This window comes from Malania oleifera, chromosome 4 (assembly GCF_029873635.1).
Source record: "Malania oleifera isolate guangnan ecotype guangnan chromosome 4, ASM2987363v1, whole genome shotgun sequence".
Classification (NCBI taxonomy): Eukaryota; Viridiplantae; Streptophyta; class Magnoliopsida; order Santalales; family Ximeniaceae; genus Malania; species Malania oleifera.
In genome coordinates, this window is record NC_080420.1 from 13,458,611 (window position 1) to 13,473,255 (window position 14,645).

Below are 14,645 nucleotides of genomic sequence, written 5' to 3' on the forward strand. Positions count from 1 at the left end.
TACTCAATATGACCACTAAATGGAAAATTAGGAAAATGGGTCGAATCAAAAATTAATGTACAACCCTAGAAATTAATATGCTACATATGAAATAAACACTAAATATGAACAATAATAATGACACTACATATAAACATTAATTATGGCAAAAACCCTAAATACTAATATTGAATGTGATCCTAATGTGAACATTATGTATGACATACAATAACAAAAGCCCTAACTAGGTAAATATCAAACCATAACGCCCTTTAGTAAATAAGTACAATAATAACAACTATTCTAAATACATCAATATTAAACATGCAATAATAACAAAAGCGACCCTAAATATGACAATTGAACATTAAAATAACTATAATAATAAAAACCTAAAACAAGAATAATAGACATATGACCACGTATTATAACATTAAGGATCCTACAATAATAATAATTTAATGAATACAAAAGGTTAAACTTTAAATATTAAGACAAAATCCAACTATAAAAATTTCACAACAATAATAATAAAACAATTAACCTATAGAACAAATACAACAAAAAAATTTACCATGAATATTAAATATTAAAATAAATATAAAAACCCTATAAAACAAATGGTACTCATTTAATATATATAATAAATACAACCTAAGCATGCCACCTGCATTTACAATGAAACCCAAACATTAGAATAAAACAAAACAAAGAAATAAACCAAACAGCAAAGAAAAAGGAAAAAGAAAGAAAGAAAAAAATGAATAAATAAAATATATAGGTGCACGTGTGTGTTCTGATGGCATGCATGGAGAATTACCGTGGGGGTTGCCGGGACCTGAGGGGCTGCAAAGTCTGCCGGAGTTGAAGGCTGTTCTGGTGTTGGAGCTGGCAGGGACCGAGACAGGGTGGCTGGCCAGGTGATGGAGTGGGTCTTCGAGGCTGGATTGCTGGAGTTCCACTGCGTGGGTTCCCTGCGGCACGCTTCTGCTCCGACGACGGCGATTCGCGTTGTCTCCGGGATGGCGGCTGGTTCTGTGGACTGGCGGCAGAAGTGGCCGGTGGAGATGGTCGGGTCTTCGAGTAGTTGCAGCAGGTTGGGCAAGAGGGTGGTTTCGATGGTGGCTGCCAAAACGATAGAAGGAGAGAGGGAGATGAGATGGAAGCGAAGAGAGAGGTGGGAGATGAGATGAAAAGTGGGAGACTGAGGAGGATCAGCGGGTGATGGGGTGGCCGGAGGTTGCCTGGGTTGCTGGGCTGGGTAGATGAGAAAAGGAGAGGGAGAGATCAGAGGGGGCGACGGCTGATGGAGAGAAAGCGAGGCCCTTTTTTTGTGTAGGCCTATGCGCGCCCCCCAGGCTGTGTGTCTGCAGCGCGCCTTCGTTTGCTATGGGAAGGAGCCTTTAAATAGGCTCCTAAACCTAATCCCCCAAAATGATAATAATAAAATAATAATAATAATAATAATAATAATAATAATAGTAATAGTGATAATAAAAAATGCTAAAAATAATAATGATAACAAAATAATAATAATAATAAAAATAATCGTAATAACAAAAATAAATAAATAATAATAATAATAATAGTAATAATGATAGTACTGAAAATAATAATAATAATAATAATAATAAAAATAATAAGAGGGGACCTCTTATTCTATTTGGTTATGGCAAAAATAGGGTGTCTACACGGGTCAACCCCTTTTAAGGTCTTGGTCAAGACCGAAGGGACACGTGTCTGCGTGTGTGGGGGGAATAGGAAGTAACCAAGATCAGCAACGTGGCCCCATCCGTGCCATTGCTTGTGGATTCAAATCAGACAGTTAGTAACCAATGTACATGGATTTATGACATGGCATGATCCGGTGCGTTGACAAGAGACACTATCCAACAGTTCCTGAGTGGCCACACGACTCTTTGAATGAGTAGATGATGGGGCTCCATGTGTCCACATCTTGAGGTTCCATTAAAAATTTCTCCCATTTTTTTTTCATTCAAGGCACTCTCCAGCTCCCTCTTCTCCTTCGTCTCCCCATTCTCCTCTGTTTTACCCAAAACCCTAGCCTTCATCCCTTCTCTCCCTGATCTCGCCTGCACTACCTGAAGCTCTCCCCTCTAATATTTGAGCCTCTCTCGAAGCCCCATCTTTCTGCGGTTCTTCTTCGTATGCACTAACTCGAAGCCCTTACGCTCTCGCTCAGATTTCTTTACCCATGGTAGCTCCCTCTCAGATCTCGAACCTTTCCTATTCTCTACCGAAACTTAACTCCTCTGCGATTCTCATACTATCGTCACACCATCTTTAGAACCACGGCCTCTCCCTCTCTCTCACGGGCGCACATCCTCGATCTCACAGCAATGAAAATGGTGGAAGTCTTGTAGTGACAGCGGCAACGAAGCGGGGTAGCCATTGTTGCTTTGATTCAACAACAACAGACAACTTTCAACCTCGCCTCCTCTCCCACGATAAGTTCACCACTAAGTGGGGTTGCAATCTTTAGATGAAGTTGCAGGATCTTTACGATTCGCTTCTTCTTGGAGCTTGATGGGGGGGTGCGGCGGCGCTTGTTGGTGATGATTGCCGAGGATGATGGTGGAGATTGAGGTGGTCGTGTGGATGTGATAGGAGAGTGATCACAAATCTGAGGGGATCATCTCGGTTTCAGATAAGTCTCCTTTTCATTGGTTTGTTTGTTCGTTGTTTCTTTTTTGTATGGTTGAGATGCAATGGTGCGAAAGATTGGTGTGGGAGCCTCTGTATTGTGATTGGGGAAGTTAGGGTCTTCAAGAGTCCAGATCTGTTAGGGTTAGGTTTAGGGTTTCTCTTGAGATTGAAGATGGAGACAAGTCAAGCTTGTCCCTGATTCAGTGGGTTATGCCCTGGTTGACTTGTTGGAGTCAAACTAGCGAGTTGTGAAACTCAGCGAACCCGAGTCGTGCTCAGTGGGTTCACTCTGTATGATGGGCTAGTGCATGCGTGGGGTTAACACATGAGGGCTTTATTTTTTGTTTCTGGGTCAGGTTATTTGAAACCAGGGGCTGGGCCAAATTGGATTTCAAAATGTGCTAGCTCGGTATTTTGGAAATGGGTTGGTTAATGGGCTGTGGTCCAAAAAGATCTTTGGTTATTGAAGTGGGTCTAGGGTTCGCCTTACAAGGTTCAGCCTTGGGTTTATCAAAATGGGCTTCTTTCTTTTCGATTCCTGAAATAGGGGCCCGCCTCCAATTTATAAAACAAAGGCCCATTTTCAATTTATAAAGTAGAGGCCCATCTTTAATTTTGGAATCCTCGGTGGGCCTATTTTTAGACGGTTAGTGGGCTTATCTGTAAAAGAAAGGGAGAGGCCCAGTTGGGTCTTGAAAAAATGTATTGGGCTTTGATTAAAACACAGGAAGGCTTGGGAATTGAAATCTTGAAATGGGCTTTGGAGCTTTCGGATAGGAACCGGTCCTCAATTTAAAACATGTATGGGTGGGGAGTTCTCAAAAGGAAATTGGGCTTGAATCCAGATTCGGATTGGGAGGCGAGCTTAGTGAAATGAGTTTGGGGTTTGAGTTTAGGATCAAAAACTTGAAAGAGAGTTGGGGAGGTACCTACAGTTCAATTCATACCCAACATGGCACTATGAGACTCAGGGGGAGGGATATGGAGGGTTCAATTTTCAAGCGGGTTTGGGTCTTTAAACTTGGTTGGAGGGTATTTGAAATTCAAAACGGGCTTTGGGGTTTTCAAATACAAATGAGCTTTGGGGTTTTAATTTGAAAACAAAAGTTGGGCCAGGGTCATTAAGAGTTGGGCTAGTTAAGCGACCTCAAACCTGAGCTTGAGTTCAGGTCAGGGTCATAAAAAAATTCAAATCAATTTCGGGTTTGGCATGGAGATCCGGGTAGGACACATGTTGGTTCCCAAGCTCAAGTTCACGTGAGAACTCGAGGCTTAAACATGAGTTCCTGCATTACTGTTAGCATGCAAAATGGTAGTTGAATTTGCAGGAAACAAGGAAGGGAATGGGTGATTATACCTCTAACTACTTTTTCCTTCGGTCTTCTTTTCTAGCTTCTGAGTTCATCTGGTGTTTCGTACTCTGCTTCTTTGCTTCCTTGCTTCTTCTTCTTCTGTCTCCTCTGCTTCTCAGCTCCTGTAGGGTTCTTTTTTCTCTGAGTTTCTGCAGAGTTCTTCTGCTATAATACTCTCAACTTTTCTAATTCTCTCTTCTCACTCTCAAATTCTGTAGTATTCTGATAAGCTTTCCTCCCTCTTCCAACTGGCAGACCCTCACTCTCTCTTTTGAACTAGCAGAACCTCCCTTCTCTCCCGAATTTTTCCTTAGTTCTCTTAATTTCACCAGGGCTTCTTTACTAACTCCCTTCTTTCCCTCTTAATTCTTGCAGGCTTTCTCTACTTTCTAAATGGGTGTTTTCTACAGTGTCGAGACTCCCTATTTATAAGGAGTCTGAGAGTGAAGTTTGGCACCAACCGTCTTAACAAATTTCCCCTCCCACGAACTGTGTCAGGGAATAATTCCCTTTAACAAATCATGTGTGATTTCCCCTTTTTTTTTTTGCTTTTTTTTTTATTTTGTGAATTTCTAGGTGGCTAACTAATATCCTTCTCTCTTGTGCACAGATGAAATGTCCATGTGGCATGCTGGGACTTACGAGCATTTTGGAGGCCTCTGACTGGCAGCATCAGACTGGGGAGTAGGGTATTTTCATTTTATTTTGTATTTCTTTTTCTGCTGCTACCTGATTTTGCCCTTTTGTTTCTTTTGTGTGCAGGAGACTGGAGTGGTGCTTCCAGATGGCAATGCAGGAGAGGAGGGCATGGAGTCTATTATTATTTGTTTTTTTGTTCTTTGTAATAATTATTATGTATTTGTTATTCCTTGTGTACACGTACGTACCCCCCGAGCAAACTTTCCTTCTGTATAGCTCCTTTGTATTGTGACTTTTAGTTACATGCTCCCTACAACTCTTGAGACATTTATTTTTTTGCATGCTTGTGTGTACATTGTACATATTCCCGAGTCATAAATTCCTCTTGACCAATTTTGACCCGATTAGCCCAAGAAACACCTGGCAATAAAGTATGACCTTAAAATCCAACCAACAAACTAAAATTTTGAAGAATTTAATTAAAACTTGACTTGAATTTTGAAGGGCTCACCTCAATGTTTTCAGGACTCAAATTAAAGAAACTCGATCCCCATTTTGAAATTCGGCAAAAGGTTTCGAACTTCGACAATTGCACTCAACACGACTCAACAAAATCAAATCCTACAATTAGAACCTGAAAGAGACCCTATTCATGATTTAAAACCCTCAGTTGGAAAGACTAAATTTTTAATAGGGCTTTACCCACGCACTAAGACTTGAATTTAAGATTCAGGAGACCTGATTTAGGTGACTCTTAAGATTGACTTCTCAAAAGGTGGGGTCCTTGTTTTGTGACTAATCACAAATTCTCCTAGAATACCTGGACTTCCAATAGTGAGACTATTTTGAAATGATCTTGATCTTGAAAATGAGACTCTAATATTGAAACAAAATGAGACTCCAACTTGACTTAAATTCATTTTTATTTCACCAGGTCTTTTTAGGAAGGTCTGGTAAAAATTAAGGTGTCTACAGCTAGTGTTGTGTCAAGTACCTGAGTGTGTTCAGTCAATCGCCTGACTCAACCTCTAAAACCTAACAGAAGCCTGAGAAGGATCTATGAGGCGCCTATCTTGGTTCTGTTTGCATTTCTTAAAAACCATATAAAAGGCCGGTCGCTTGAGAAAACTCAGTCAAGCGTTTGAGCATGCAAATTTTTTGTTTTTAAGACTTTGTTTCTAAAAACTCTTTTAACTTTTAATCTTGGAACTTTGGATTTGAAATTTTGAAAATGTATTTTCCAAGGTCTTAAAAAATAGGTCTCTAAGTCTATAATCATTCCTAAAGAGTTTCATAGCATCTATATTGACTTTAAATGAAGTACTTACACAAGACTTCCTTAAAATTTAAAAACTTTCTAAACACAAAGTCTTCATGTATGTCTTTCTTTTGAGTTCATCTTGACTTGAGCTTCAATGTTCTTTAAGATTTTATAAGAGTTGTCTTTCTCTGATCTTTTGAGCTTTCTTTTGATCACTTGTTTGGAATGTAGGCTTTCAATATCACTTGTGATCACTTGATCTTGAACTCTAATATTTGATTCCTGAAACATCATCACTTTAACCAAAACATGTTAAGTTCTCTTGATTTTTTATCATCAAAATAAGATTTGAAAGTCTTGTTAGACCAACACAGTTCATGCAAAAGTATGTGTTGGATTGGCCATTATTAGGCAAGTGTTTTCCAAAGGCTATGGATTGGCCACTTCAAAAGGAAACATGGGATTTGGATATTTTATGAATGATTTGGAAGAAAACAAGTTTATCTTTATATTATATGTCCTTAAAATTTATATAAATTTAAATCTAATATCACAATTCTATGCTCCCAACTAAAAATTATTTGATGTTAAATCAGAAACAAAAACTATAATTCAGAGAAAGTTGCTTAAGAGTGGTGGACTCATAGTCCATAGACTAATAGCATTTTATAATTTAAAAAAGTTAGAATCACATATGATTAATCGTCATCATATGAGTCATATTCAATATCATAAAAATTTTAATCAAGCTAAAAATTATTTGATCATAAAATGAAAACAACATAAATACAACACTTAACATTTTAGATATCATCCTTTTATTTATCCACTACTTTGTGAGTATTGTACTCATAATATATATATCATAGTACATAATAATGCGGATTAACCAACATTTCGCCCATCTTAATCACGTGCATGTGCATCACCATGTTACTTCATGCATGTACACTATCCAACATATATGTCGTACTTATGTCTATACACAACCACATCCCATATACACATCTATATGCATTTACTATTCACACACACTTATCTCGTGCACATGCATTCAATCATGCATGCCCATGAATATATGCCTATAAGTCCATCCCCTGCTTGCATATACTCCTACATTATTTTGTATATGCCCATCATGTATCCCTGCATACCCATACTTCCTTCATGCAATGCCATAGTCATTCACACACGCCACCATACTTGCACAATTATATATTCACATGATATTCATACACACATCACTGATGCATATGCGCATGTGTCATATCTTCATGCAAGCATATTGAATAAGGTCATATTCAGTAGCAAGTACACAGAGAGAGAGACTTGGTGGTTGAAGAGAATCCAGATGATGGAAGGTCTCTGGCAACTCTCTATGGCTAGTGAGTTAGGTAGGATGTGTTGGTTGAAGATGAGAAAGCGGAAGAGGTAGGGGCTATTGGAACAGTGAGATGATGAAGGAGCATGCTTTAGTTCTTGTGTGTCCCTTTTTCCTAGTGTGTTGAGGATTTATATAGTCCAAGGAAGTGGGATAAGGATATAGGAAGGTGGGGTTTAACTGAAGGGCAATAGGATGGTGGGATTGTACCATAGTTGGAAGCTTTAGGTTTCAAAGGATGCTGAAATTACATAGGTGGCAAACAAGTTTTGCTTCAAACTTTCTTTAAAATTGATAACCAACTTTAACACGACCAAACAAAGGTAAAAAATAAAAAATAAATACATATATAGGCAAATGAATAAGCATATGTGCCATGTATATTTTTTTTAGAATACTGAGTTGATTGAAAATGGACATGGGAAATGACGTATATATTTTCTTTTGCATAAAATCAGTCTGCCTATTGTGGATCATAGCTATCTTTTGAACAATGTATTATTAATCCTAAATAATTAAAAATAAAAAAAATCATAAGAGAGATTGGTAGTACATATAATTTGGGGGTACAAACTAACCATGATCATAATTTCACTAACATAAGTAACTTTAAGATAGACATGAATATTCTATCGAGGAGCAATCATTGTAATTGTCATCTCATTTTTGAAACATGTACTCGAAGTAGATCCCATTAGATTTGAGTTTGGGTCCTTATTGGTTTGTTTGACAACAAATGCTGGTTGTTTTGGAGAAGGAAGAGTTACTTCATTGCTTAACATGACAACAATTGTTGACATCGTTGGCCTATCCACAGGATCACCTTGAACACATAAGAGCCCAACTTGGACACACCTCAAAACTTCAAGCTCTTGCCAAGAATTTCCGATTGAAAAATCAACTATCTCTAAAGCTCTGTCTTCACTCCACAAATCCCACGTCTGAAAAGTTACAACATTTCTTTAAAAAAAATGTAACGAAAACTTTGGCAATATGGAATGATAAAACATACATCTATGATGCACTCACATGTTTTATTAAATTTGAGAGAGGATCATCATTGTAAGAAGTAAGATTCTTCTTGCCACTAATGATCTCCAATAGTAAAACTCCAAAGCTGAAGACATCTGATTTCATTGAGAAGAGACCATCTAGTGCATATTCTGGCGACATATAACCACTGCCCATCATGGTAGAATTCAAATTAAAATTCTTTTCAAAGAGTCATCGTTTTCTTTAATATACTTAGTTATATATGTTCAAAGTGTAACCTAAATGTGTTTGTCAAACTTACAATGTCCCGACTACCCTATTTGTATTTGCTTGAGTTTGGTTTCGTCCAAATATTCTTGCTAAGCCAAAGTCTGAAATTTTGGGGTTCATATCTCCATCAAGAAGTATATTACTAGCTTTCAAATCCCTGTGAATAATTTTTAACCTTGAGTCTTGATGAAGGTAAAGAATCCCTCGAGCAATCCCAATGATAATTTCATAGCGCTTTTTCCAATCCAATAGTGCCTTCCTAATATCATCTGTCATGAAATTGAACAATTGCATATCAATTAGAGTTTCTTTAAAAGAGAGAACAACAAATGTAAAAGGAGTCATACCGAAAATGAATGAGTTCAAGCTTTTATTAGGCATATATTCATAGATTAGCATTGTCTCGTCCCCATCAATGCAACAGCCTAAAACTTTTACCAAATTTCTATGTTGAAGTCTAGCAATCAACAAGACTTCGTTTTTGAATTCTTCAACCCCTTGGCTAGAGCATTTTAAGAGCCTTTTCACAGCTATTTCTTGTCCATTGGATAGGTGACCCTACGAGGCAAGTTAAACTTCCATAAATAATGCATAAATATTGGCAAAAGCTTAAACATTTTAGCTATTTTTTTTCAATTGATATATCACGCTTTTACTTCATTGCAATAACATATTCTTTGAATGATTATCTTAATAACCAAAATCCACTTTCTCAACAAAATAGAAGGGAGATGGATACAACAATATTACACTGCAAATGAAAAAAAGCATTTACCTTGTAAACTTCACCAAAACCACCTTCCCCAAGTTTGTCCGAGAAATTGTTTGTTGCACATTTTATATCCCTTAAATTAAAAAATGGCAAATCGACATTCCTTTCTCCCACATCATGTCCATCTTCTTCTGGATAGTCCTTGTGTGTTGTGGCCAAATTGAACAATAACATTTTACTACGACTTTGTTTTCCCCAATGGCCTAGTTAAAAGAAACAAATCCAAAAAAGACATAATATCAACCATCAGTCTAATATAAAATTTTCATTGTTTCTACTTTTTTATCCAAAAGGGAAAAGTAGATAATCAATTTGTTAACAAGGGAATTAGGCAACAGATAACACAAAATTAAAAAGAAAGAAAGAAAGAAAGTTCCCTCCTCAACCCACAAATCAACAAAGTTTAGTTTAACCGACTTTGCAAAACACCACCCAATGCAAGACTTAAAAAAATAAAATAAAAAACAAAATAAAACCTCCAAAAGAAACCCAAGATAAGAAACATTACTATAATATTTTATGCTATTAATATTCCATATCCTTTGTGTTGGAAATTTTTATATGTATGTGTGGGTGATCATTATGATCACATAGTGTGTATGCCTATATATAAATAATTAATTCATATTAAGCTATACTTTAACTTATTAATGAATATATAATGGTAAATTGACCAAAGTCAAGGGTCTTATTTATTGGTATGTAAGACACAATGACGAAAGTCATGTATCTAAAATGATTAATGAAAAATCTCCTAATCAAGATACATTAAAATAATGAAAATGCATTGGCTAAAGTCATGAATCCCTTAAGTAATGTATCATTAAGGATTGCATCATATTTAATCAATGTATGTTCATCTTAGAGGAGGGGAAAGGTCACATGCATGTATTTATGATTCTTTGAGGGATTAAGTCACTTACAAATTTCTATATAGAGAGTTATTGGTCCCTATCAACACTCAATAATCAGGTTTGTTAGAATCCCCATCACTAAACCAAATATAAAAGTGAGTAAGAGGAGAGAAGATCAAATAGTTTTTTGCATAATCAAGATTTGATCAATATAAATAGAAGGAAAGAGGATCTGATTGCTTCGAAATTGGGTTGTCTCGATGGAAATATGGTATGATATATTTGAATTATTTTCCTTATCTCTACATGATCATGGTTCATAAAATAAGTTACAATAAAATAAGTTAAAGATCCTTTCTTATAGAAATTTTCCAGCACTTTGTATATGGTTCAATCATGAAAATGAATATAAATAAACTATGCTAGTTATATGTATTAACCAATAAGAAAGTATTTTGCAAAATAAAATCTACTTTAAATAGATACCTCTAATCTTTGAATGCCTCTTGCACAAGTAAAAGATAACCAAGAGAAGTCCTACCAAAACAATAGGCCCAGCCACGATAACTATTGTCCTCTTAGTACCCTTAATGCCATTGGAGCTCTTTCTTGTCTTTGCTGTTACAAATAAAAAATATCAATGAATAACAAATCATAATTTAAAAGTCATCTCATTTTTAAAATAAAAATCATAAAATTTTGTAAAACCTATTGTAAGTCTAGCAATATTACCCAATTCAATTGAGTCGACTCGAATGTACAAATCTTGACCCTCACTTGCATACAACTTGGTGTCAACCAAATCGCCATGCCATGTAAGGCACCCCCTTCCTCCCCTCCTGACATCTGCACTTGTGTATGCCATGCACGTACAATTCCTCAGGCACTCCTCCTCACATGCTTCTCCGCTCATACTCATGTTCACACGTGCCACAGAAGTGTCAGGCACCTTCACCCGTTCAAACTTTACGAACCCCTCTCCGCTCCCACACACTGAGTCAGCACGCTTCCTCGTGCAACCCTTCGAACCATCCCTCAAGTACCAGTCCTGCGGCGACTTGGGCTCGAACCCGGGAAGGCACTTGCACTCAAACTCATCTGAATTTCCATTCGGGTCACAATAACTGTACGCACCGCACCGTCCATAGTCATCACACCGATCCTTGGGGGCAGACCAGAACTCGACCCATCTCCTGTCGGTCTCATGCCACGTGAACCGTTGGACGGACCCAGATTCATCCAACACCATTCTTGAGAAGATGGAGGCGTTCAAGATGCCGTACATCACATATATTTCATCACGATCCTCAACATAAGTAAGGTTGAAGATGTATTTGTTGGTCATCTCCGGTACGCCGCTCCATCTGACCCCGTTCCACGGCCCAGCCCGCCACCCCCGGGCAGAACCCTTGTACAGGAACAACTGGGGAGTCCCCGTGGGATCTATTCTGTAGGTACAAGACCCAAATCCCGGGTCATCTGGGGACCTCCAGGACGTCAAGAACCGGTTCAGACCGGTTTTCCGGTCCAGCCCCAATTTCATGAACGGCATCATGGTTTGCGTGGGATAATCGAAGCCCTGCCATACAATTTCTTGCGTCGACTGTCGAATCAGAACCAAATTTCCCGTGTCTAAGAGATGGGCTACCACAGAATCAGAGTTATTAGTTAACGGCGCCGAGATATTCGTAGACCAAACTGGGGTGCTGCTGGCGTTGCCCTGGATGATGAGGTTTCCGGCGCCGTTGATGGAGAGGACGCCGGAGGTGTCGTTGAGAGGATCGTCTCTGTTTGCGACCCACACCACGGTTTGTTCGGAGACCTTGTTGTACCACACTCCGACGTACCGGCGGCGAGAATTGCGGGGGCTGAAGAACCCAAGAGCAAACGTTTCTCCTTGGGAGACTAAAACGCCACCGTCCGCCACGGGATGTGCGGAAGTGATGGCGCTGATTGAAGAGCAAAACGGGAGTTGGATGAACAGAAGCAGTGGATACAGAAACCCATTTGGAAAATTCATGGTTTATCCATGCCGGATTTGGTGTCAGCGATGCTTTTAGTAATTTATACTTGGCGGGGTAAAAACACCTTCTGGAAGAGGAAATTGGTGAGAGGGCGAGAGAAATGGAAGGGGAGATTGGTCGGCACTCACTGTCAGTGAAACCAGAAAATGTGAATTAAGTCAAACAGCGTAGCGTAAGGGGAAAACTGTGGTGCAAAAGTATGTATTGGATTGACCATTATTAGACAAGTGTTTTCCAAAGGCTATGGATTGGCCACTTCAAAAAGCAAAAATGGGATTTCGATGTTTTATGAATGATTTGGAAGAAAACAAGTATAATTTTATATTACCTTTTCTCAAAATTTATATAAATTTAAATCTAATGTCCCAATTCTATGCTCCCAACTGGGCAGGCTTAGAATTATTTGATAATAAATTGAAAACAACATAAATACAATACTTAACATTCTAGACAACATCCTTTTATCTATTCATTACGTGTCGTGTTGTGATAGTATAATTATTTAATGTAATAGATAGGAAGAAAAAAAAAACGTGATGATTGATATATAAGTATAGCATTAATATGGGGTCTCATATTTACTAAAAGGTTGTAATAGTATATTTTTAAAATTTTGGTGCGATAATGTAAATGACTCAAGGTTGAAAAATTGATCAGTTAACATGACATTTAGTTTATGGAATGAAATGCAATAAGAATAAAATAATATACAATTTTTAATAAAAAAAATAAAAACATCAAATGATAAATTTTATTTCATTTCAGTTATATTTATTAAACATGTTATGAGGAAAATTGTAAATATTAAGATTTGAAATTTTTATACTAAAAATTTAAGGATTAAATCAGTGCACTATAAATATGGGTTATTGCTGTTTTTCAGCTTTAAGTTTTTTTATTATACCCTCAATGAATGCATTTAAAAAGAGAAAGAAAAAAAAAGAAAGGAAGAGTACAGATGGGTTGTGAAGTATTCATAGTGTTTGGTTGAAGGGCATTTAAAAGGCACAGCTACATGGGGCTTCTATTTTATGTGGAGCGTTGTGGTGTTAACCGAAAGCATTTATGATCCATTTATTCATATGTAATAAAGTATCTTGATTCCGTATTTGATAGTTGACAATAAAAGTAAATTTGTGTGGTCCTTTTGCATAAAGGATATTGAAGGTGGGTTTGAATTTTGAAAGTATAAATTTGATATATATCATGAATTTGCATAAGATGGATTTAATGAATTTTTCTTAAATATAGATTAAATTTTTTAGAAATCAGCTAATTTAATTGAAGGTTAAAAATTCATACTTCCAAACACTACTTAACTTCTATCTTTACCTTTCTAAAGTATGTCGAATGCCAATTTAAGGTACGTTTTTTTGCTTCCTAGGATTTGTATTATAAGTGCATGTTTAGTATATACTAGACTAAAATAAAATAAAAGTTAAATGAAATGAAAAGTTATGCAATTAATATGTGAAATTACAAATGTCAATTCCGTTTCATTTTATTTTATCCTTAGTTTATAAATCATAAGGGTAATGGTATTCATTAAAATTTACAAGCAATCGACCATGATTTCAAGTTTTCTTTTTTCTTTCTTTTTGCAGTTTTTTTTTAATAAAAAAATTGATGAGAAAATGGCTTGAAAATCCACAAAAACAACAATTTAGGAATTGTGAAAAAAAAAAAAACTTAGGAAATTTTTCTTTTTTGGAGAAAATTGATTTTTAAGTTCCCAATTTGTTTACTTTTGAATCGATTCAGAAACTATTAGCAAAAAAGTGAAAAATATGTTGTCAAAATGTATTGTAAAGTTGTAATAAACTTTCAAGTTGTAATAATAATAATAATAATAATCTCTGGATATTGTCCCGAGTAACCTTAAGAGTGCACCCTACAGCCTTTTGAGTCTCATATGTGGTGTCCACTCTCAGATCTATATGAAACAAGAATTGGGAGCTACTACCTTTGTGCATATACATGTGTGTGTGTGTGTGCGCACGTGCGCGCCCATGCATGTGTGTGTGTGTGTAAGAGAGAGAGAGAGAGAGAGAGAGAGAGAGAGAGAGAGAGAGAGAGAGAGAGAGAGAGAGAGAGAGAGAGATATCACAAAGTCCCTGAGAATGGTCCAAAATGATAAGAAATAATAATATTAAAAATTTGATGGAGTCGCTACTAACTTCTTATTTACCTAAGTGCGGTTAGTTCACCTAATTACTATTTGTTGATTGGTCTCTAAATTAATCCTAAGTCGAGGAACCAGTAGCCTCAGTCTACATTAACTATAATTAGGATTGAGAGTTTAGTTATACAAGAGGAATGTACTAGCACCCCCTACACACTCGTTCTATGAACGGTACTTAATTAATTATAAATTATCTTTAAATTGAATCGAATGGTCTTTAATTAACTCACTTAAAATAAATAAATATTTAAAATTTGAAAAGAAAATGTGA

General features: G+C 36.8%; 1 protein-coding gene and 1 long non-coding RNA gene across 3 annotated transcripts; one reads left to right on the forward strand and one right to left on the reverse strand.

Moving 5' to 3' along the window:
• The first annotated feature begins 1,938 nt into the window (after window positions 1-1,938).
• Window positions 1,939-4,974, forward strand: LOC131153179 (uncharacterized). Its single transcript, XR_009136184.1, has 2 exons — window positions 1,939-4,521; window positions 4,609-4,974. It is a non-coding gene; the product is annotated as an uncharacterized LOC131153179 (long non-coding RNA).
• Window positions 4,975-7,827: 2,853 nt separating this feature from the next.
• LOC131153311 (G-type lectin S-receptor-like serine/threonine-protein kinase At1g11410) lies at window positions 7,828-12,490 on the reverse strand. Of its 2 annotated transcripts, XM_058105529.1 has the most exons (7): window positions 10,901-12,490; window positions 10,655-10,786; window positions 9,318-9,517; window positions 8,890-9,100; window positions 8,574-8,811; window positions 8,309-8,459; window positions 7,828-8,220 (listed from the first exon to the last, which is right to left on the reverse strand). In XM_058105529.1, the coding sequence occupies exons 1-7, from the start codon at window positions 12,186-12,188 to the stop codon at window positions 7,909-7,911; spliced, it is 2,532 nt and encodes an 843-aa protein (XP_057961512.1). In that variant the 5' UTR covers window positions 12,189-12,490; the 3' UTR covers window positions 7,828-7,908. The 2 variants fall into 2 exon arrangements, with proteins under 2 accessions (XP_057961512.1, XP_057961511.1); XM_058105528.1 differs by having other exon boundaries at window positions 8,574-9,100.
• Window positions 12,491-14,645: the final 2,155 nt, after the last annotated feature.